The sequence below is a fragment of the Dendronephthya gigantea genome, unplaced genomic scaffold (genome assembly GCF_004324835.1).
Source record: "Dendronephthya gigantea isolate DGI-Jeju-01 unplaced genomic scaffold, DenGig_1.0 000005F, whole genome shotgun sequence".
Taxonomy (NCBI): domain Eukaryota; kingdom Metazoa; phylum Cnidaria; class Anthozoa; order Malacalcyonacea; family Nephtheidae; genus Dendronephthya; species Dendronephthya gigantea.
In genome coordinates, this window is record NW_021163015.1 from 2829546 (window position 1) to 2851786 (window position 22241).

Sequence of the window (22241 nt, forward strand, 5' to 3'; positions counted from 1 at the left end):
AACTTTCAACATAGTTGAACTATTATACAACATTTCATTTGTTTTATACGGTTTAAAAAATGCTGTTAAATTTTTTGAATGGGTTTCCTTTATCAAAAACTGTAGGAAAGCGAACTTTGATTGAGAAGTTTTGACTATTATTGTTATAAATCGATTCCTTTTAATAAACAATCCATAAAAAATAGATACTCTAATTCGCCCGTTTCTTTTTCCCAGGAGTTTCTGGGAAACTCGAGTCCCGCTCTTTGCGTTTCCTAGAAGACATGCTTGACGAAGATCTATACAAATATTTCGATGTGTCTGGAGAGCTGTTTCCGGCAGTTAGATAATCAACGATGTACTCAGTCTTGAGAACTTGAATACCAGCTTGCTGAAGACGCCCAAAATCCACGTTATTTACCAAAGAGGCACCAGGACCTGTAAAAAAGGATACATATAGTTGTAGCAAAGATGACTTTCATAGCGTATTTTCGTGCAGGAAAGGTCTAGCTGCATGCATGAAGCTTTTTAAGAGCCGTGACAGGCTGAACTGGGTTTGAATATATTTTCGTAAATATCCGCTGACTTACTGATAAAAGCATGTGTGGCTTCGCCAATATTCTGAAACGGTGGTGTAGTTCCCAGTACTTTAGCCCCGCCAGCGTCTAGCATTCTCGTGAAGGAACCAGCTTTATTTTTGTCAACACAAAGAAGTATTTTCCAGTCTTGAAATGCACCGAATTTCTTTCCATATCGTTCAGATTTCTGCAACAAAATGCACCAGGATACACTGTCATACCTTACGTTATTTCGTAATTCTTAGGACAAATCATAGACTGTCATAGCTCGTGATATTTCAATAGGACAGATCAAGAACTATAAACATCGTATTTGTAAAACTCAAAACAGAATACTTAAAATTTCAATCAACAAACGTTGAAACATATACCTTGCTCAGGTCTATCCTCCATCTACGAGAAGCAACGCCTAAACTTGTCAAAGGCTCTCCGGGTATTTCAACCCCCCACTCGTGAGGTTCCTCGTCAATAAAACGGCCCGTGACACGACATTCCTCTAAGTACGACTTCCGTAACAACCAATTACCAGCAGCGATGGACGATAAACACTTCTCATTTCTGCCGCGAAAAAGAACGAGAAATTAAAACCCTTTCAAGAATGCATATTCTGAATGCTAAAGAAAGAATTTCAACTAACCTGTTTAGTTGTCCAGCGATTGTGTGCCGACTTTTAGGATTGAAGAACTGGGTATCGAAGACCACGCCACCAAGATCTTCAATTAGAGCTCCATAATCAACCTTTTCTTGCTGGGACATCGTTGAAAGTGTAAACATTGGTGGAGGTTTTCTCTCAACCTTTACCACCTCCTCTTGCGGGTCCAGCAAGCTCATTGGTTGAGGAAGATTCGATTTTGACGTGATGTGCAAAGCAATAGGTGGGGCAGTTGTAGTTGGGGTTGAGGAATGGATTGGTGAACTAGGGGAGAGGGACTCCTTCTTTATTGGATGTTTATTATAGGAAAAACCATCTGGTTTTGTGGACAGATTCAACTATATAAGAAACGATAAAATGAAATGAAGATATTTTATAGTTTTTTAGTTGATTTTATAATATGAATAGCCTTATCTTTGTGGCTAGTCCTTTTCTATTCCTTGTGGTGCGATATTTGCGAGGTGAAATTTTTCGTTACCGTTTCATTGCTGGGCTCTTGATTAAGGCTTGGACTAATGTCCTCCAGCTTAGCTATAATCTTCTGTCTCTCCTGCCTGCTATTCGGATCGTCGTATGTAATTTCGCCCGCAATCGTCTGATCATCGTCTTCATCATCTTCCTGGCTTTCATTCTGGATAGAAGACATGTTTGACCAATCAGCAGGGACTTCCACACATTTTTGACCAATCAGCAGCGACTTACACTGCCCAGGAAATACACAACCCTTCCCAGGAAAGTTGAAGATGCTAAAAGGAAAAACAAAAACCATTCCTACCTTGCTTGAACGTAAGGACCGCAGACGAGAGGAAGGTCTCCGAGAATTCTTCGTTTCATTCGATTCAGATGAGTTCCGAGAATGACTGGAATTTCCAGAATGGTGAATTCTGCTACTGCGGCGTCGGGTTGTCTACAGAATAAAGCAAAATTATAGTTTACAAGTCCTTCTAACCACCGGTGTTAATCAATTCTTGACAGATCATTACTTTCATCGATTCCATCGACTCCATGATCGCTTGTATCCGTTTAATTTCTTCTCTATTTCTCAAAGAATCACTTTGAGCTGAACTCTGACTCATCGCAGCTATGGCCTCCAACTCATCCATCGTGAAATCATCCATGTCTTCATCGTTTGGAATCTCCGATGTTGTCTCTGGCAGTTCCTTTAACTCTTCACGGGTCTCGTTCTTACTCAAAGACTCGGTCGAGACTTCGTGTAACTTATCCGGCTTGACATCTGGGAGAACAGCAATTGTTTCGTCCTGAATTAATAAAGACAAAATATAGAACTTTATTTATGTACAATGGATCTAGTTGAAAATATCGAGACGTTTTTTCAGTTGAATGTATTAGACACAGATTGCTCATTGCCCGTTATTCAAAAAAACTGCTTGTCTTGTTACCACTACATTGGGCCTGAACTGTCACATAATATGAATGATCTACATTATGAGCAAGCTCACAATTGGTATCTAGAGTAAATCTTCATTTTTTAAAGTTCCTCTCTCGGGCGTACTGTAACTTCTTGTTATAAGTTATATTCCCCCCCTGCCTTCCACTTCAAACTTACCCCAAGAGACTTAGTGCTTCGTGTCGATCTTCTGGTCTTAACCACAGACAACGCGAGCTTGGGATTATATCCCGGGGGGTACAAACTTTCATCCAGACGACATTTTTGTTCAATGCAATCATAAAGCCAGTGAGGTGAGACAATATGCACTCCTTTTGACTTCATTCTTGTCTGTTCTTTTGTAAGACGACCCTGAAAATGTAGAGTAAAGACTAGACGTGAATTAATGTTGTTTCATTCATTCTAAGAGGCTGCAGAACCGGGAACCGATATCTTAGAACAGAAGCACTCAAACTGGCGGGTCTCCTGCCCATTCAAGTGGGGGACAAACTCAAATGTTTGGTTATGTTTCGAAACTTATGGGTGGGCAATTATACAACATTACAAATATTTGCAGCCTCGATTTTGAGTGGACCTTTCAGTGAAATCTCTGACGAGCCCAATATTTGGTTCTTTTGGGTCACGGTCACGCCTTACATTACCATGGGAAGTGGGGAGAAGAAGTGAGAATTACTCAGAGCGCCTCACATACCCTGACTGTTCATCAAGAATGAACAACCACAGTCAGGTAAAGACTAACCTCGTGAATCACATGCGAACAATTCGTGTCCATATTGTCCCTACATTGCGCGTCGGCAGAAGTCGCCATTTCGTTTATATCAGAGAACTGCTTTGCGCATTTCTTGGAGACGAACAGCACAACACCACGAAGAAATGAAGATTCGTTTGACCCATCCTCGTGATCATTTTTATCAACATTAGTTTCCCCTCTATCAACAGTGGATCCCTCTTTATCAAAAGTGGATCTCTCTTTATCAAAAGTGGATCCCTCTTTATCAACAGTGGATCTCTCTTTATCAACAGTGGATCTCTCTTTATCAACAGTAAATCCCTCTTTATCAATAGTGAATCCTTCTTTATCAACAGTGAATCCCTCTTTATCAACAGTGAATCCTTCTTTATCAACAGTGGATCCCTCTTTATCAACAGTATCTTTGTGTTGGATCTTACGAGCCTCTAGTAGATTACCAGTATTCTTCAAGCCTGCTTGTAAATGTTCTTGTATGTAATCATCCATAAGAAAGCTGTTTCTGCTGCCTCGACTCAAGCGACTGTGGGCGCTGCTGCTACCAGAGGACGCACAGGGTGATTGAAGGTATTCAAGGGCATCAGTGAGGTCAAATGAGGGACGCTGAGGTTTGCCAAAGAATGCAGGAACATTCAATAACATTGGTTGTTTGCTGGAGGAAGTTACTTCTTTATCTAAATAGGAGTCAGCAGAGAGCATTCAAGATATGATTTCACATTCTTTCATTTTCATGGGTCATATCCCCAGGAGCAGAGTACCAATCACTACTCCTGTCAGGTATTCAGGCAATGCCCAGGCCCCCATGCAATGAGTCCAGGCCAGCTATTAAATACCACAAGGGAATAGTGTTAACCCAGATCTCCATCTTAATTGCTTGAGGCCCAAATTATAGGCAGTTGGCCTTGCATATCCCTTAAAAAGAGGTAATTATATCTTCCATACAATCATACCTTTTGCTTTCTGCTTCAACAAAAGTGCTTCTGACTTGTCAATAGTCTCCTGATGAATTTTAACCATTCCCCCATCTCTGCTTTCAGGAACAGTAAACTTGGTGAACGCACTTTTTATATCATTTGACTGTTCCTCATGTCCTTTACCAGCCTTTTCTATCCCTGTGTGATCCTGTTTCACCTCAGCAGGTTTCTTAGGGTCGAGGAGATAAGGTGCTTCGGGGACCTTTTCCCCTGTACGTGCACATTGGTACAACCACTCTGAGCTTAGTGCAGGAATGCTCCACTCTACAGCAGCTTTATACTTTAATCCTAGGGGTTCTTCAAGAATAAGGTGAGTGTTTGCTGGGAGGTTTGCCTTGGCTGTACGTGAAAACCATTCCTGGAAATGACCTCCTGTCAGAAAAAGTATAATCCTACGATCAGTAAACCTTATAACCTCCACAAAATCTGCAATTTGGCAAGGATTCCTTCCATTTTACGAATAGGCTTTAATATCTAAATATCTGATTACACCTACCTAAAATCTCTATCAATTGCGTCAAGTGTTCCCTCTTAACATCAGCGTACTGACTGACAGAGATCACACAATCTTGCAAGGGCAACACATCATCATCCAGAGAAAACGGGCTGAAGAGAAACTCACTGCTTGGTTCGAGCATCTCACCACTTTCCATGCAACGCTCCAACCAACAATATGTCACCTGAAAATAAGTAAAAAAAAAATTGAATGCACAATATACTACAAACAGGCCATGATGAGCAACTACCTATGAAAATATGTATACAAGAAAATGTCTTGATATTTAAATCTATATAGCCCCTCTTACATCTAGTTAAATTTGAGGATATTTGTAGCCAGTGTTTCCAATTTATCTTTTATGTATTTAAGCCTGATTCTTTCCAAGCTCCTTACCACTGTCTTAGCTTTCTTTTTTTCACATTCATAATTCAAAGGCACAATTAGAAAATCTGCCATGTCTCATTCAATATAACATTCCCTCCATGTTCTTCAATCTCTTCTTGCAGTTGAACTACCTGTTCTTCATTAAAACCATCAAGACGCATCTTCAGCCCTTCGAAGATCCCGTCATCAACCTCAACTTGTTCTGTCAATGAAACAGAAAACCTCAATTATTTGGCAAAAATTTGAGACATAAAATTTTAGTTGTAAAGCACATATCTTTTGACCTATCTGGTTTATGAACTTTTATTTTCAAATAAGCAAAAAAATGTTAAATCTGGACATAAATATGTTACGTAAATATATTTTGGAATGTGAGCAAGCCAGACCTGTTATCAAGATTTGCAATTACCTTGGATGCAAACATTTGTCATTTTCACATCTGTACAACATTCACACAAGTAAAACATTTACGACAGCTTTTATAAGGGTACCTTTAAATAACTGTATTACCTTTGTCTACTGATTGTTCATCCACTGGCATCACATTTAAATATTGTTTTAGAATTTCATTATCATAATTGTCATCCATCTCTTGTTGCGCATTTGATTTCTTGTTATCACACTCTAGATTTGATTTTCGATCTTCTTCAAAAACCTCGTTATTTAATTCAAAGCAATAATACTCTAAAGCAAAATTGAAAAGGTCTATTTTAAAATCCCCATCGCAAAAATTTATTATATTTTAACTCAATTCCAACCTCTAAGTCTATGAAGCAATGTATTTTCATTTGTTTCATATATTTACCTTGCTCAGGAAGACATTTGATTTGCCGACAAGACTCCAACAACCACTGTACCTTCACCACATGAGGTGCGAACTCAGAGTTTACCATTTTTTCAATTTCTTGCATTGATTCATCACCAACAACAATATGGGTCACACTAGGATTGATCTGATTAAACCTGGTTGCCCCACCAGCATTCACGATTCTCTGCAGGTAATCCATCTGAGCTTCATTAAAACCAGTCAGATAAAGTTGGCAACCATCCAGAAACTGCTCCCCAGAAGGAATTGGCACATCATAATCACATGTTGAATCCTTACTTTTGTGCCTAGATTTGTTTAGACGTTTCAAGCCTGATGCTCGGACTCTTGTTAGTGATTGGTTTAAGATGTCCTTGTTTCCATAGCTCTCAGCGCTTTGTCTGGCTGCCATCTCTGCTTTTCTCGAGATATCTCTATTAGAAACTGTGCTATTTACAGTGGCATTAACAGTCGTCAAACCATCTTCTACATTGCTTGTGGTGTTTACATCTTTGTTTACATCTTTACCTGACTTCAACTTATATGCCGTTTCCTCAAGCCAATATCCAGTTTTGATACAATCATGCAACCAATCAGGCAGAATACAATATACACTCCAGCGTAATGCAAACTGATACTTCTGACCTGTCGGTTTTTCAATCAGCAAATGTGTTGACTCACTTTGACGAAGTTCAGCCAAATAATTTCCACCATGTTCCTCGACTAACCTTTTCACTTCCTCTTTTCTCCTTGCATTTAATCCGCTGACACAAATTGAACATCCTTTTAAAATTGGACAACGATGTTCATCGACAAATTTTGAATCTGTGGCATCAACCTGGTAGTCGTTACCTACTTTCTTCCATGCCTCATTAATCCAAGATGGTAACACAATAGGTTTCTGATGTTTTGCAGCAATCGCATACTTGGCACTGCCAACTTCACCAGCAACCAAATGGGTCACCTGAGTTGTGAAATCTTTTGCATAAGCCCCGTTCATGAACTCGATGATCGTTTTAAACCTTTTTCTCAATGAATTCTCAATATTAGTGCAGCAAACAATTGCCCCAGTCATAGCAAGACAGTAAACCGGATGGTTAGGATTTGGCAGAGGAATCTCGTTTTCCACACACTGCAGCACACACATAGGCCCGAAAATCCTTTTTTTATGCGCCAACAGCAACTCAAAAACATCTCCAGTGAATTCATCGGTTACAAATGTTATTCTGTCCTCATCTACACCTTGTTCCAAAAGCTTCCTTCCTGACACAAGTTCCACATCGAGCTTCTTCGATTTGGCACTTTCAAAAGCTTGCTTCAAATACTTTCCACTGAATTCCCCTATTTTTATGAAGTGCAAAGTTGTTTCATTGCTTGACATTGTTTTGTTATGAAAATAAGATACGAAATCCGAAAAAAAAACGAAAAAACGCCGAAACTTTTATATTACAGCAAATATTCGGAAAACAACATACTTAAATCTGGCCGCCCCACTGAACTCCAAAGGTAAGCTGGAGTGATCTACCAGAGGGATTGAGAGGTTCAATCAGGGTTGGATAGGGAATTAATTTGAAATGGATCTGTAAATCTACTGGACTGTGATAAGAATTGCTAAGAATTCAATTTTGATGTTTATATTTCAAATTTCTTGTATTTATAGCAGGTAGGGTAACTAGATATGTTTGAAGAAAACAAGTAAGTAAATTCTTTAGTTTTTAACTTTTAAAATGTAAAAAAAACTCGAAATACATAATATGTATTTATAAGTGCTACACACTACGCGGAAATTCGCGCCAAGCCCCGCGCTTTTGTGTACAAAAATGTGGCAAGTCATCGAAGTATCAAATTACCGAAATTTTGCGAAATCTAATCAGATTGTATCAAATTTCATTGGAATTTTTCTGATTTTTTGACGTAATAATATTTGCAGAAGGGAATTCCACATTTCCACAGATGACTAAGGGAAGCATTCTAGCTTTCTTTTAAGGTATTTTCGGAACTTATAAAACAATTTCGGAGTACAGCTTTTTTAAAATATACTGCTGTGTAAACATATAGTCAAAGCGAAACTCAACGCAGAGACAATCTAATTGTAGTCTGTATATATTTCCGACATTTCCGGCTTCTTTCTAGTGATGCTACTATATCTACGCAATGAAAGTCTCTACAGAATCGATACGATCGAGTTGATAGATGGCTGTTATCCACGGATAACGTACGATGTAGGAACATTTGGTAGTGATGGAGTTCGCTCACCGCCTCCAACAGAAGAATATTCCGTGTCAGATCTCAACGTTGAACCTGCTCCATGGGGTATTATCTTGATTTTGGACAGAGTGTGTGTCGACGTGAAAAGACGACGGTTTTCCTGGGCTACGTCAAGCGTTGGAAAAGTATTAGATGACGAAGGTAATCACCGCATAGCTGACTGCCTTATCAGAGTTCTTTTCAGTCGATGTGTAAATAGATAATTGGTTTATGTAATTGTTTTTTTCAAATAGTTTGCAATATTCCAAGTGCAAAGCAATTGAAGGGTCTGACCATATCTAATTAGGAATTAACTAAATTGGTTTTCAACAAACAAACAAGATTCTGGGAGGGAAGTGTAAACCAAAAATATGCAGAATGCTGTTTTGATATTATTACTCTCTATAAATAATGCTCAAATACCAACTATTTTGCAGCATCACTACTGGTAGCTTTGGCTATTTATCTGATTCACTTGTGATTGGTAAATCTGAGCGTTATAGCATTTAATTAGTTCATGTTTCCTGTAGGGTAGCAGCCGTTAGTCATAGTCAAAGTTGACTCGTTAGTCATAGTTGAACTAAACATGCAAGCCAGGTCACCTAACAAACCGTTTTTTGGCTATTACCATAGGTACAGAAGATCTTTTGCATAGGACACATTATGCTGACGATGATCGTTACCAATACGATGATAATATTGACGAACTATTTAACCTTGCTGAGCACCTCATTAAAATCAGCCATTCACGTACAAATAACGCAAGAGAGGTAAGTAGAGAATGTGTTTGTATGGAAGTCAAGAACCAATACAAACTTGACTTCACTTTAACATTTTTAGACTTGACTTTTACTTTAACATTTTGGACTTGACTTTCACTTTACCATTTTGGATAAGATGTTGGCTTGTGCCTCACAGATTTCCTGACAAGTTTTCTCAAAATTTACAGGGTCATGATGAGCAATCCTCTTTAATAAGGATGTTATATTGCTGTATTTTACCAAAAATACTAATATATAAAAAAGATTGGACAAGAGTTGAAAGGGCTGTGAAGCAACAGATGTCTTATATCACAAAACGTGAGCAAGATATTGAACGTGACTCACAAACATTGGATGAATCCTACAAGGTTCTGTTCTTGCAACAAGATGAAAGATTGCATCGATTTGAATCCATTGCATCAGAGAAAAAATGTACAGAGAGATTTGTTATAGCTCTTGATACAGATTTACAGAAAAGAAAACATCAACTTTTTGAAAAGGTAGCACCATTTGCCGATAATCATTTTCAATTCATCTTTTTCAATAAATTTGATTAAAACTGAATTTAGAAAACACTACAAAAGATACATTAGCCTAGAGCTGTCAAAAATCTGTTATATGTGTACATATATGTACAAACCTTTTTTTAATCAATACAAATATATATCTTTGCATTTCTGAAACCACAGTAATATTGTCTTCTACCGTCTAGTGTGATTTATTTCTTCCTTGCATCATAAGACTTCTAAGATCTAGTTCAAATGCAAATGAATACCTGATTATAGCTATGCCAAACCCCACACATGCAAACCCTGGCTTCTTTTGACTTGCCAATAAGGTTTAAACATTTTACAGCTGTACTTAAGTCACCACATGCCTTAGGACTAAAGTAATTTTCTGGGTATCCTTAGATTGACACGAATCAGGGGGTTGTTCAACAACTCAAAAATGATATTCAAGGCAATGGCGAGACTGAAGAGAAAAAACAACAGCTTGCAGAGGCACGAAAACAAAGCGCTAACATGCATGCCTTGTTGCAAAAGATACTGATGGCATCTGCAGATACATTAAAAGAAGCATTGGACAGTGGAGGATTTCAGTCTAAGGATAACGAGACTGTTGTCTTGGAATATCTTTCTTCTAGAGAAATGTCACTGCGACAGAAAGAAAGGGCAACATATCAAATGGAAAAGAAGGTGAAAGTCATCCAGTCTTTCACAATTCCAAGACCACAATAAATTTAGTTCATGAAAAATTCTAATCTAAGTTTGCCTCAATTCATAAAAGCGAAATATTAACGATTGTGACTTTACTTACTTGCCTTTAACGTAGGTTCGAGCAATGAGTATTTTGGCGAACTTGGAACGTATTAAAGATGACATAAATAACGATGGTGTGGCCAGTGCAATACCTAACAGATATATGGGAGTACGACCAACTGATGGTAAGTTGGACCGAGGGAGGGTGAAGGCTTTGCAAGGGTGAATTAACTGGAGTACCCAGAAAAATCATTAAAATTAATCGGTAAATATTACTCTTCAATTCCAATCTATTATTTCTATTCTCATTTGCAGTAATCAGCGACAGTCATGTTCCTGAGTATCAGACATTGAGCGAACGTGTCGCCACCATTGTAAGAAACCCGGAACATCCGCTTGGCGAAGAGTTTGAAAAGTTCACAAGACACATACGAGAATACTGTCAGCTGGCTTTGAAAAACGCAGAATTGGCAAAAGGTGGCACAGACGCGCGAAAGAAGCACTCGTCGAGACATGGCAATGGTTTCCTTGTTGTCGATTATGACGGGACAATAGAAGAAGAGTTATTGACGCCATTGGAAAACCTTTGTAGTGAGATTAAGAATCACTGTGATCAATTAGCTCGGCTCTTTTTAGAGCAATTTAATAGCATGAACTCTGAGCTACTACGACGCAAATTACAACTGTGTTATGAAGAGAATTTCTATAATGAGGTTGGTAAAGATATTATGAAAGTTTTCGAGACGGCTTATCGAAAATACAAAGATAAAATGATTCACGATTTAAATATACTCAAAACGTACCCAATCAATTGCTTGGATTTACAAATGAAGAATGAATGGTGGCTGGAATTGTTCGAGAAACGTCGTCAGGTGAAGGTCGCCAGCGATCGTTTGGCAAATAAATCCATTCCAATAAAGATGGACTCATGTACACCACCGTCAAGTGAGACCTCTTCTATCACCTCGAGTTCATCGCGATCCTCGCGCTCGTCCTCGAAAGACCATGGAAACGAGTCTCGTAGTTCAGATCCTCGGTCAAATAAGACACTCCGGAGAATTATGAACTTTGTTCGGAGAAAATCCAGGGATGTGACCGAATCACTGAACGATGAGGATTGTAGAGAGAGCAAGGTTTCGTGTTTTGATGATTATGAGAGGTACAGAGCGGATAACATGTCAGGCGCTATCGTGACAAATGGTGGTACTTTAACTAATAACGAAAAAGAAAATCACATTTCCAATAACGAACAAAGCATCCCTGATGATATTTCTACTACCGAAGATGAACACGCTGTGAACGGAAAGCCCGGAGATCTCATCTTAAATTCTGGCTCATCTGCGGACGAGAATGATGTGGAAGATAGTCAGGAGAATGCCAAAGAAGAAGAGTCCAAGTTTCAAAATGAACTCTCCAAATTCGCCAAGTATTTTGGCCCATCTTTGGATTCTCTGAAAGACATTTTCAAGATGTCGTCTGTGTTTGAAAAACTGAAATGTCTCATAGACTCCGTAACGAAAGTCACGGACTCCGTCCAGAAGTTGAGAAGTGACGTTTTAGAGATCGATGACAATGACTACTCGCTAGCGATAACGGCTGATGATTTGTTGCCGTTGATGGTTCTTATTATGTTACAAATGGACTCAGAAGATGCAGCCAGTATCGTTGTCGAACTGAAGATGATGCAGGAATTAATTCCGAAATTCCTATCGGTCGGTTGTCATAATTGGGCACTCGTGGAATTCGAAATGGCAAGCAGGGTTCTACAATCATTGTGTACACAGTTTGACTGGAGTACTTCATTTAGTTCGTCTTAACCTCCTTGCATTAAATATTCAACATCGTTGTGCCCAGGCAACGAGATGTTTATCGACAAGGTTAATGTTGATGCACACATGAACTAGCCTATAATTTTGTACTATTTTTAAACCCATGCTTGGGACCCCCCCTAGGCCTGGACTCAAGCAAGTTGCCCTCATTTGCACCCACCCACCCCCTCAGAGGCATTCTTGCTAGGAATGTAAGATAAATAGAAAAGGAGGATAGTTTATCCTTAGACTTTATCGGGTAGTTTAATTTAATGACTTGCAGTGTGACTGTTGATAATTTTTTTTACATTTTCAATAAAATATAATTTAACTACAGCTCAATCTTTTGTTCATTTTGATGCCATTTTTTGCACAAATTTCATTGTCTTTCTTAGTAAAGTACATTTAGATAGCAATCAAGACAATGCTGTTTCAATGCCTTTTTCTATGCAAAGTTTATTTTAACTTTCTTACCTTAATCATAGTAGATGAAGTAACATCATTAACTGTACCAGTCGAGGAAGAGCAGCGAAAATGAGCACATCACAAGAAAAAACAGAATCCAAACACGAAAACTTGCATTGTTTTTGATTGCCTGTTGAGACAGGAAAAAACTGTTTAACAAAGAGTGGACGTACAGAAGACAATCAGGTGAGTGGACACGACCATGATAAACCAAGTCTCAACCCGAATCAAAATATTACCTCTCGAATATTCTCGTTTCCTTCTTTCACATTTTCGTTTGTCTTTACTGTCGTTTCATAAACATGGTCGATTTGCTTTGACTGAAAATTGAGTAGAAATAATTTCAGCAGTCCTAGATATTTGTCCACCAATAAAAATCTTAAGATCCTCTCGTCTTCTAGCAAAGTTATTATTACCTGTTCTAAAACCTTTTCAGTGAAAACCTCTTGTAACTTAGCAATTTCCACAACTCTTCCTTCAATGTTTCTGTAGGGAAAATGCAGAAAAAATGATTAAATGTGTATTTTAAGGAAAAAACTAGATCATTGTTACATTTAAAGAGAACATTTTGTTGTCAATTAAGTTATACCTGACTTCATTAACTAAACTGTTCATTTCATCAAAAATCTGTTTGTTCTCCTGTTCGAACTGAATGAAAAAGTTTAAATAAGAATGTTGATTTTCAAGGAAAAATTACTTTGAACAAACTGCTCAACTTACTGTTTGCATTTCCTCAGCAGTAAATTCGACATCTGCATCGGTTATTTCTGGTGAATGAGTTGTAGTTACTTCACTGCGATTGATTTCTGAGGTTTTGCCAGACTCCTTCTTGCTATCACATTGCAATCTTGAGCTGTTTTAGAAAACCACACTTTAGAAATACTTCAATTCAATTCAGAATGTTTAATGAAATCACCTGGCAGTTGCTGGACTTTCAAATCAGGATTGATACTTACACTCTTTTCTTGTCCACAACTCGCTTAACACGGATGGCTCGTTGCTCACTGAATAACTTGCATGTCGCTAAAACAACAATTAGATCATTATACTGGTGCTAGAAATGGGTACAATTAAACAATTGTTTGAAATCTTTTTTTAATACCTTTGAGATATTTCTGTAGTATTTCTAAAACCATGCACCGATGCTCTGTCACTTGTTCACTGTTCTTTTGGCTCACCACTAAACAGTAATTCTGTTATGTTAAAAGAGAGAGAAATATCTATATATGAGATAAGATATCTCCAGACCTTCATCCTTGAGAGACTGGATTGCTGTTGAGCAGGTCCTGATGAATGTTTGAGCATCTTGATCGATTTGGTCTCTTTCCCTGTCACTCATTGCCGTTACGCCCGAACTCACATGACTATATAAAAAGGTCAAATTGTCTGGATGCAATAAAGTACAGTGAAGTGCAATAAAGTACAGCAAAGTTCTATAAAGGTAGGCTGATGGGCCTGAGATTGAGGTGAAGGGGAGGTTAGGGTCTGTGAAGGTAAGGTGAAGGTGACCATGATAAAGCATAGGTGAATATGTGATAGATGCAATGATAATTTCTTTATATCACAATCTACTAATATTGCATCATTTACACACCTGACTGCTTCAATGTAATCTTTCCGGTGTTTTAATAAAAATTCTTTCAACTTTGATACACTTTGTTTCTATGAAAGAAAAATCTTTCTATGAAAAAATGTTTCAATTATAAATCTGATGGATGCAATACGATGCATGCGAAATAACCAGGTTTTCAGTCAAATAACAATAATATTGAATCCACTTACAACTTCTGAAGCTTTTGATCCAAATTCTGTTGTCACCTTAGAACGACTTCTTCCCAAGATACCTAAAGTGTCCTTGCTGGTTCCATTTGATGACTTTGTTGCTTGATTTCGTGTGCGAATTGCCCGTACACACGCTTTAAAAAACGCTGTACGATCCATCAAGGATCACTTTTCGATTTACACGGTTTAATCGCAAAAGATAACTAGTTTAAAAGACGCATTTTAATAAAAATAATACACGTGTGTCCAGAACGAACAACAAACATTTTGTATCCAAAATATGGACATTTCACTTTCGTTACTTGAAGTTCTGAGCAAAACAACGCGGGCACTCAAGGAAAAAATGAGCCAAAAATGGCGCTCACCAAAAGAGTGAAATTATTGTTCTTTGCTCTTTGTTTCGTTTATACAGCTGGAGCTATTTGTAATAGTGATAAAGAGTGTTGTCCGGAAAGTCAAAAGCCGGAAAATACTTGTTCACCACTTGTTTGTTGTTCTTACCTGTACGTTTTCCAGTGACATCTAAAATATTTGATGAAAATTGGTCAGCGAGTCACAAAAAAATTACATTAATAAATTTTTTATATTCTGATCAATACTATTTTACTATGTTATATTTCTAAAGGCCTGAGGAATTTGTTCATTGTGATGAACCAGAAGACTTCTCAAAAAACACATCGGAGGCTAAACGACTTGGGTACGGATGTACCAAGGTGAGTCCTGCCCAGAATATATAAACTCAAATTATTTTCATTCCCCTGGGGAATGAATAGGGATGTCTAAGGACATGGAAGTACTAGAATTGACTCACACAACATTATCCCTAGTATGGAGGTTCTCGTCATGAAGAAGTGAACCACACCAAAGTAGTCTGTTATGTTCTGCCTGGAGTGGAATGTTATGGTGAAAAAATGTTCTTCAAACATGGAGTACCATGCATAAAGTTAGTTGTGTTTTGAATTTTTTATATTCCTCCCATTTTGTAGAAAACAGGCATTGTTTGAAATGAAAACAGACCTACATCAAATTTATTCCAACTTACATTGCTATTTCTTCCCTCTTAATACTTCTCCTTTCTTCAGATACAATGGTCATTACTTTTTGACAACCTTGCTCTACTCTCTCCTCCTTGGTTTCCTGGGTGTCGATAGATTCTGCCTCGGTTGGACAGGCATTGGAGTCGGCAAACTCTTAACATTGGGCGGGTTGGGGGTCTGGTGGATTGTCGATATTATGCTACTCATTGCTGGTGTACTCAAACCTGAGGACGAAAGCAACTGGGTGCCTTACTATTGATTTGTATATACTATCAGATAGTTGTAAAGTTGTAATTTTTGGCAAGGTTATACCAGCATACTGGGAAATCTGTTATCCCCCATAGTGATTTATATTACAAATACTGAGTAGTTTATTTTCCATAGAGATTGATTTATAGAGTTTAAGCTAAAACACTTAACACATACGAATTCATCTGCATGCACAAATCCAAGTTTGGAGAATGTTTCATTCTGATAAAACAGCACCCTAGAAATATTTGAAACAGTCTTCTACTGGTGGAGGTTATTGCAACCACAAGAAATACATTATTCATTGTACAACTACCAAGCACTTTCTTGAAAGAATGCATAATAAAATATTGTAAATAAGAATGAAAAAAAAATTACCTGAACATCCATTCTAGGAACGTGATATTTCTAATAAATATTAACGCACGTCTTAAAAGTGAAAGTTGTTTTAATTGTCTCAACTATCCTGTGGTGTGTATGTGTGGTGATATAAAAATATACATGCATTATTCTAAAATAGATAATATATTCGGTATTGAAAGAGAATTCTCTATTCCTCATCTTCAAGCACTACGTAAGTGTCTTCGTGACCTGTTTCCAAGAAATGTTTGTTTTTCAGGCCATTCTTCTGGCCAAGAAATTTCCCAGATATTCACGCATGTTTTTGAGAAAGATTGCATTTCTTTAGCAAGTACAATGGAATCACAAAGAAGCTTGCGCCAATTCCATAGCAAAACATAGGACCAATGCTCCAGTAAACTTTGAAAAAATGGAAATAAAACGAGTCTGAGTTTGAACTAAACGCGTTTGCTGACGGTGAAAAAATTCGGCTTTATATACTTACTGGCACAAGAAAAAAATGGTCCTGTAGCACGGGCTAGCGCGCCAAGCGAGCGAAAAATGCCCATAATCTTGCCCTTCTGTGTCGTGTCTCCTGTGAAGAAAAGCATGATTCTTATCCTTGCCTGGCGATAACTTTAATTTTTTATCCCAGCCTGGTGTCTGCATGTAAAACAACTTACCATATTTTGATACTATTGTTGTCAATGCGGAAACCACAGTCGCAGCGCCTAAGATGGTGGAAACAATGGATGATATTCCCGCTATAGACTAAATTTTGATTTAGGCGAAAAAAACAAGGCTAAAAAAGCATCCCAAGGACGAGGAAAGAGCAGTGAAGTGTAATAATTACCAAAAGCAAAAAGGACGATGCCACAATAGAACAGTTTCATTGAACCAGCTGTACCCAGAAATACCATTGCTGGTATCAGAGCGATAATTCCCTGAAAATAATGACAGACCACACGTCAGCTTCTACGTAGAATATCAGTGTTTTATTTTTACCACAAATACACGATCAAACGTACTCGAGAAGCTAATTTCTTTTCACCCCCCGGCGCTATTCTTCTTACATATCCACCTTTAAAACAGAAACAAAGCGTATTACAAAACGTATTATATTTATTACACCTTGCAAAATATATAAAAAATACTTTAATTTTTGGTTGAAAACTATACCTTGTACCAAAGCCATGATAATTCCCATAGCAAAGAACATTTTGCCTTGCTGCATGCTGGAAGAAAGGTACATATTTCTTGCTGTCAAAATGGGAGAACTTTTGAATGAGGGAAATTTAGGTTATACTGCCATACAAACCTGCTGTACTGGAAGACACTGTGTGTGAGAAATGTCAGTGTAAATTCCAAGCCAGAAAAGAAAAACAGATAAAGAAAATAGACTAAACCGACTCTCTTTACTTCATTCAAATCTAGAAACAAGACACATAAAAGAATCTTAACTTTTTTCAGGTTCATCTGAAATCAAATGCTTTCCAGCATAATTGCATTCAAATGGGATATACCTGTTTCTGCTGGAAGATTGACAGCATCGAATTTAAATAAGGAAACTGGATTTATTAACTGAAGTGCACTTTTCATTTCCGACGTCAACGAGTTTGCCTAAAACGATGAAATTATGATATGGTGAATGCAGGTCTTCAAAAGTAGAAACTTCAAAGAAAATTCTTTGCCTGAAATGCTAGATTCTCTTCTGTGATTTTATCCAAAATGAAATCAGCTTTGCGAAATTTATTACCCTTTTATCTTTCGGCAATGTCTCTTTCAGAAAACATGTCAGAAATAAGATATCGGCAGAGACAACCGTCAAGGTGAAGATTGCTGGCAGTACGTATAGAGTTCCACTGGATGACTCAGATTGCTTGGAAAATATTGCTCCAATGACTGGACCAACGATGAAACCAACTGAGTATGCAACGCCTATGAGTGCCTGTATAGAAATGTGATTTTGAAGAAATGTTTAGGGGAAGAATTAAGGAAGGGGTAATTAGAGGATGAGGTATTCTGAAGAGGGGGAAAAGGAAGGCTATTGAAAGAAAAGAAGGGAAGGAAAAGTTACAAGAAAGAGAGTCATCAAAATCTTCAGAGATAATGTCAAATTCTCACCATTCCTTTCCCTCGATTTCTCATGCTTGTCACATCAGTCACAATCGCTGTACTAATTGTTACATTTCCCTTACAAAGACCTCCAATTATTCTTGCCAAGACAAATATTGTGAAGTTTCTTGAGTATGCCCAGATACCATAAGAAATGCCAACACCCACCTAAAGTTTGACAAAAACCGTTAGTAATGTACGTGTGACCAACAGAATATGGTTCTGTATATGAGAAAACAAGAAATTAACACTTGCCATTGAAAAAAGAAGAATTGACTTCCTTCCATAGACATCTGATAATGCCCCTAGAACAGGACTGGCTAAAAACTGCAGGAACGAAAATAAGGAGCCAACAAAACCTTTAAAACAAAAATAATAATTTAATGAAACTAAACATATAATAATCAATGGTTGGAAGCCTGTCAATGAGCAGGTAGTTTATTCATCAAAAGCTGAAGGCAAAAAATATCACAAGAAATACACATGGAACAAAAAGAATCTTTTACCTTACCTCCAAATAAAACAAAATTGTATCTCTCTGTGTTGGGTATATTAAGAAAATCTCTAAATCTATTTACATTTGTTAGAAAGAATTTGTACAAGCCATCCTAAAGAAGTATGAGAAAAAAAACAATGGGAAATAGGCCAGAGGCATTCAAAATTTTACATATTTAGCATTTCATAAAAGTTTTTGAACTAGAAAACAATTGATAATAAGATTAATTACAACTATTACTGTAACATGATGAAAAATCTACTTTAGATAACCTACTTGATAAGATCATTGTTAATGATCAGGATTAGTTATGTAATTATGGAGCATGATAATGAGTACTTATGTGCCATATCTCAATTTTTCATGTAGTACATGCAAGTTTATACAATATTTAGCTATTTCAGTGAGCACATACCTCTTTATCTTTGCTGTAATGATCCAACAACGACGGCAACAAGGGTAATATAACAGCAAACGCCATCAAGTCCATTAACAAGCCAATAAAAACAACTAGCATAACACGGAACGACGACTTTTGATCTAAGAGATTATTATTCACTTCCTTGCCCGAAGAATGAACTGCGCTGCCATTTTTCATGTCTTCTTTCAAAGACTGATTTCTTTTGGAAACACTCATATTTGAAATAACTTTCTTTCGTGTGAGAGCAAGTTTTAAGCAGTTCTTCGAGATAGCAGGAAAAACATTATGAATGAATATTAAATTCCGCTCCTTTTCAAAATAAACCAGCTCTAAGGCGAAACCGGAAGTCGTTGCCCACGTTTCGATCTTTTCGACCAATCAAAAGTCGTTATTTCCAGTAAATTTGCATAAGAACCAAATTTGTTGAATGGTGAAAAAAAACTCTCTTTATTCTTGTTTTTATTGCATTTCATTAATTAGAAATTACATGCAATCATCAACAATGGTGACACCCATCGAGAACAATGGTGACACCAACATTCAATAGGTGGGCGAAAGTAATTACGGGAATCATTTAGTAATTTCAAAACTAATGAGAATTTAAAAGGTATCGCCTGTATTGAACAAAAGTAAAGTTGCTTGCTTTTGGTATGTTTTTGCTAAACCGCGAGTAAAAAGTATACGGTAGATAAGTTTTTGTCGAAAATTTTGACTCAAAGGAAGTAAAGAATCCGTGTAAATCAAATAAACGTTGAGTGAAAAACTCCGAGGGGGATACGCATACCGTATAGACCCGGGCACCCTGTATCATGTCGAACTGTCATGGCGACCAAAACAAAGGAAACGGCTTGGTTGCAGATTTTGAAAAATGCACGAAAAACAAGCTTAGTTCAGGATGGTAGGCACTTGTGATAGAGCAGTAGTCTTAATTTTATTTTACCACTGCTATAAAATGTAAAAAACCACTGAAAAATTCCACATAATAGCCCTTAGCTGAGACTGAGTGACTGACACAAATCATTACTTCATCTTCAGGAAGAAGAAAAATTCACTACACTTTTCCCGATTCCAGAGAACTGGTGGAGGAATATGATATTCATTCTAGTCTTCTACTTGGTAAAAAACGCACTCTTGGAACTCTTTTGACTGTTATCAGGGTCCAGGGATAAAAACTTAGACTCTAAAAGTTGACTCTAAAATAAATATTTTTTCATCCCAGTTCGGAAATGGAAGTCAAAAACAACATTAGGTGTTGAAAAAAAATGGGAATTTGAAGTTGGTGAAGACTTATCAATGCCTGGTCTACATGAAACAAGCCAAATTGTTGAAAATAGGAGCAATGTAAGTGTATGCCAGGTACTTTCACATGACACTTGGTTGAACAAATTTCTTTTGTAAAAACCTATTTTCATTTTCAGCCAATATTTGTTCGTAAGGATACTAGAGAGTGCTTCCAATGGCGAATACGTAATCTACCATACAGCATTGATGTTTATGATGTTACAATTAACGATGATCGACGTCACATTATAATCAGAACAAAAAATAAAAAGTAAAATAAAAAGTCTCAGTTTTTGTCTTGGGTGAGCTGTGGGGCGATGAAACTCTTTGTAGAATTATACAGTTTATGTTTCTAGATATTACAAAAAATATGATATTCCTGATCTGGTCAGAAATCATATGCCACTGGATCAAAAAGCAATCTCAATAGCTCATGCAAATAACACTCTTATTATCAAGGTAGTATGGTGCTCAGTGACCTCGTAATGAGGTTCAAAGTAGCTTAGAGTGTTCTCTGAGTAATGGATGCTAAATCCCCCCCTCTAATATTCACCTTTTTCTTCATCTTTCAGTATAAAAAACCAGCTGAAATTATGGAACAAGAAAGATTAATAATGAAAGAACTTGAGAGTAACAAAGCATCGCGAGAAGGAGATATTGAATGCGCTCCTAGTTAACCAAATAAACTTTGAAATAGTTGCGTGGGGATGTTTTTTTTTCTCATCCACGTTTACTGTAATTGATGTAAATATTCTAATATTTAAATACTTATGTTAGAGCTTTCCGTAATCTTTTAAAATAATTTATAAAACGAGTTTGAAGTTGTTTTGACTAGTTGTGGTACGGAACGGTTTCTTGCGCGGCGTGAATTGTCTCATTTCTGAGGGACCGCGAAGCGGGGTCAAGCTTGGTCCACAAGACCACAATGATCTCTTTCCAATGCTCTGACGGACAGGACAGGCTTCAGAATGTTTCTGCTCGCCCCCTCACCCCCCCTCCTCCTCTTTTCAGCCTCCTCAATCTAAAAACTGCTCCGCGCTGAAATAACGATACAAAATCTTCCACTCTGAGAGAAAGGATTAAACGCAAAGCAACGTTTTGAGACGTGCGATTCTCTGTGTTTCATAAGAATGATAAGATTCATTGAGCCACTGTTGACCACTTACAGTCTTACTGCTAGAAACCAGATGATGACAGCTCGTAATGAACCTTCAGTATAAGCTCCAATGTTTGACTTATCTCAGCCGTGGTCTAATAAACCAATTATTATCCTAACCAGACAGTTTTGTAAATATTTATTGTTGCCACGGTAAAGCTGGGAAGAAGAACAATTGGTGACATTGACGTTCACAACAAGTCAGATGTCACAGTATCAAATATGACATTCTTTGTGTTCTAATCTCAAAATTGTATGCGTGTATTTGCAGTTTTCTACTGATCAGTTGCAAGGATTCTGCACTCCACGATAACAGCTGTAAAGACTCACTGCGTACCTTTTGTTTTCCATCACATGTGCTGTGTATCACGTTCGCATAATCACAGAATACGCAAATGCCCACAATCTGTATCAGAGACTATATATATTAGTAAATTAAATCGCTTTAACTTGTCAGCATAATTCAACAGATGTAGAAAATTAGCTTGTTAATAAAGTTGCTCGGTGAGTGAATGAGTGCCTTGAAACTAATTAACAAAACTATGAATGTTGTTGGTTTGAGGAGGAACAAAAATCGAGGAATGTATAAACCCTGGTTAATGACTTACAATTAATTGGACTATGTTTGATCTCAAACTTTTGAAAAAGTGATTTCGACCTCTTTGAAAAGCTTTTAAAAAATAGTCTTTTTTGCTTTTTCGATGGCAAAAGCATTTGCATTTTGTTTTTTAATCGTACAGAATATCTCGAACATATTTCTTCCGGCTAGAATTGACTGAACGAATCTTAAAAGAATCT

At 37.4% G+C, this 22241-nt stretch overlaps 6 protein-coding genes across 7 annotated transcripts; 3 read left to right on the forward strand and 3 right to left on the reverse strand.

Annotated features, from left to right (window-relative positions):
- Positions 1-38: 38 nt before the first annotated feature.
- Positions 39-7543, reverse strand: LOC114515906 (DNA topoisomerase 2-binding protein 1-A-like). Its single transcript, XM_028535224.1, is given in 15 exon segments — positions 39-417; positions 570-744; positions 929-1115; positions 1195-1547; positions 1688-1840; positions 1985-2116; positions 2193-2468; positions 2777-2968; positions 3357-4039; positions 4316-4711; positions 4836-5019; positions 5232-5299; positions 5302-5424; positions 5733-5906; positions 6028-7543. Coding segments are annotated over 15 exon segments (4704 nt in total). The 5' UTR covers positions 7409-7543; the 3' UTR covers positions 39-190.
- Positions 7544-7854: 311 nt separating this feature from the next.
- Positions 7855-12537, forward strand: LOC114516295. Of its 2 annotated transcripts, XM_028535726.1 has the most exons (7): positions 7855-8014; positions 8161-8436; positions 8908-9044; positions 9224-9535; positions 9947-10231; positions 10368-10479; positions 10610-12537. In XM_028535726.1, the coding sequence occupies exons 2-7, from the start codon at positions 8163-8165 to the stop codon at positions 12109-12111; spliced, it is 2622 nt and encodes an 873-aa protein (XP_028391527.1). In that variant the 5' UTR covers positions 7855-8014; positions 8161-8162; the 3' UTR covers positions 12112-12537. The 2 variants fall into 2 exon arrangements, with proteins under 2 accessions (XP_028391527.1, XP_028391528.1); XM_028535727.1 differs by lacking the exons at positions 7855-8014; positions 8161-8436 and adding an exon at positions 8594-8758.
- Positions 9624-14614, reverse strand: LOC114516298 (syntaxin-18-like). Its single transcript, XM_028535731.1, has 11 exons — positions 14350-14614; positions 14162-14229; positions 13816-13931; positions 13670-13747; positions 13524-13590; positions 13288-13420; positions 13157-13215; positions 12984-13053; positions 12807-12887; positions 12577-12697; positions 9624-9787 (listed from the first exon to the last, which is right to left on the reverse strand). The coding sequence occupies exons 1-10, from the start codon at positions 14506-14508 to the stop codon at positions 12605-12607; spliced, it is 924 nt and encodes a 307-aa protein (XP_028391532.1). The 5' UTR covers positions 14509-14614; the 3' UTR covers positions 9624-9787; positions 12577-12604.
- Positions 14615-14697: 83 nt separating this feature from the next.
- On the forward strand, positions 14698-15670 carry LOC114516235 (TM2 domain-containing protein 2-like). The gene is made up of 4 exons (XM_028535658.1): positions 14698-14852; positions 14975-15062; positions 15177-15292; positions 15432-15670. Exons 1-4 carry the CDS (start codon positions 14704-14706, stop codon positions 15643-15645), a joined length of 567 nt encoding a protein of 188 aa, XP_028391459.1. The 5' UTR covers positions 14698-14703; the 3' UTR covers positions 15646-15670.
- Positions 15671-16054: 384 nt separating this feature from the next.
- On the reverse strand, positions 16055-19354 carry LOC114516234 (major facilitator superfamily domain-containing protein 10-like). Its single transcript, XM_028535657.1, has 13 exons — positions 19001-19354; positions 18601-18697; positions 18345-18448; positions 18099-18257; positions 17731-17922; positions 17498-17594; positions 17293-17404; positions 17154-17209; positions 17003-17055; positions 16828-16918; positions 16658-16705; positions 16480-16569; positions 16055-16394 (listed from the first exon to the last, which is right to left on the reverse strand). The coding sequence occupies exons 1-13, from the start codon at positions 19220-19222 to the stop codon at positions 16288-16290; spliced, it is 1428 nt and encodes a 475-aa protein (XP_028391458.1). The 5' UTR covers positions 19223-19354; the 3' UTR covers positions 16055-16287.
- Positions 19355-19650: 296 nt separating this feature from the next.
- LOC114515953 (protein DPCD-like) lies at positions 19651-21115 on the forward strand. Its single transcript, XM_028535275.1, has 6 exons — positions 19651-19904; positions 20042-20122; positions 20226-20347; positions 20425-20558; positions 20644-20746; positions 20860-21115. Exons 1-6 carry the CDS (start codon positions 19829-19831, stop codon positions 20962-20964), a joined length of 621 nt encoding a protein of 206 aa, XP_028391076.1. The 5' UTR covers positions 19651-19828; the 3' UTR covers positions 20965-21115.
- Positions 21116-22241: the final 1126 nt, after the last annotated feature.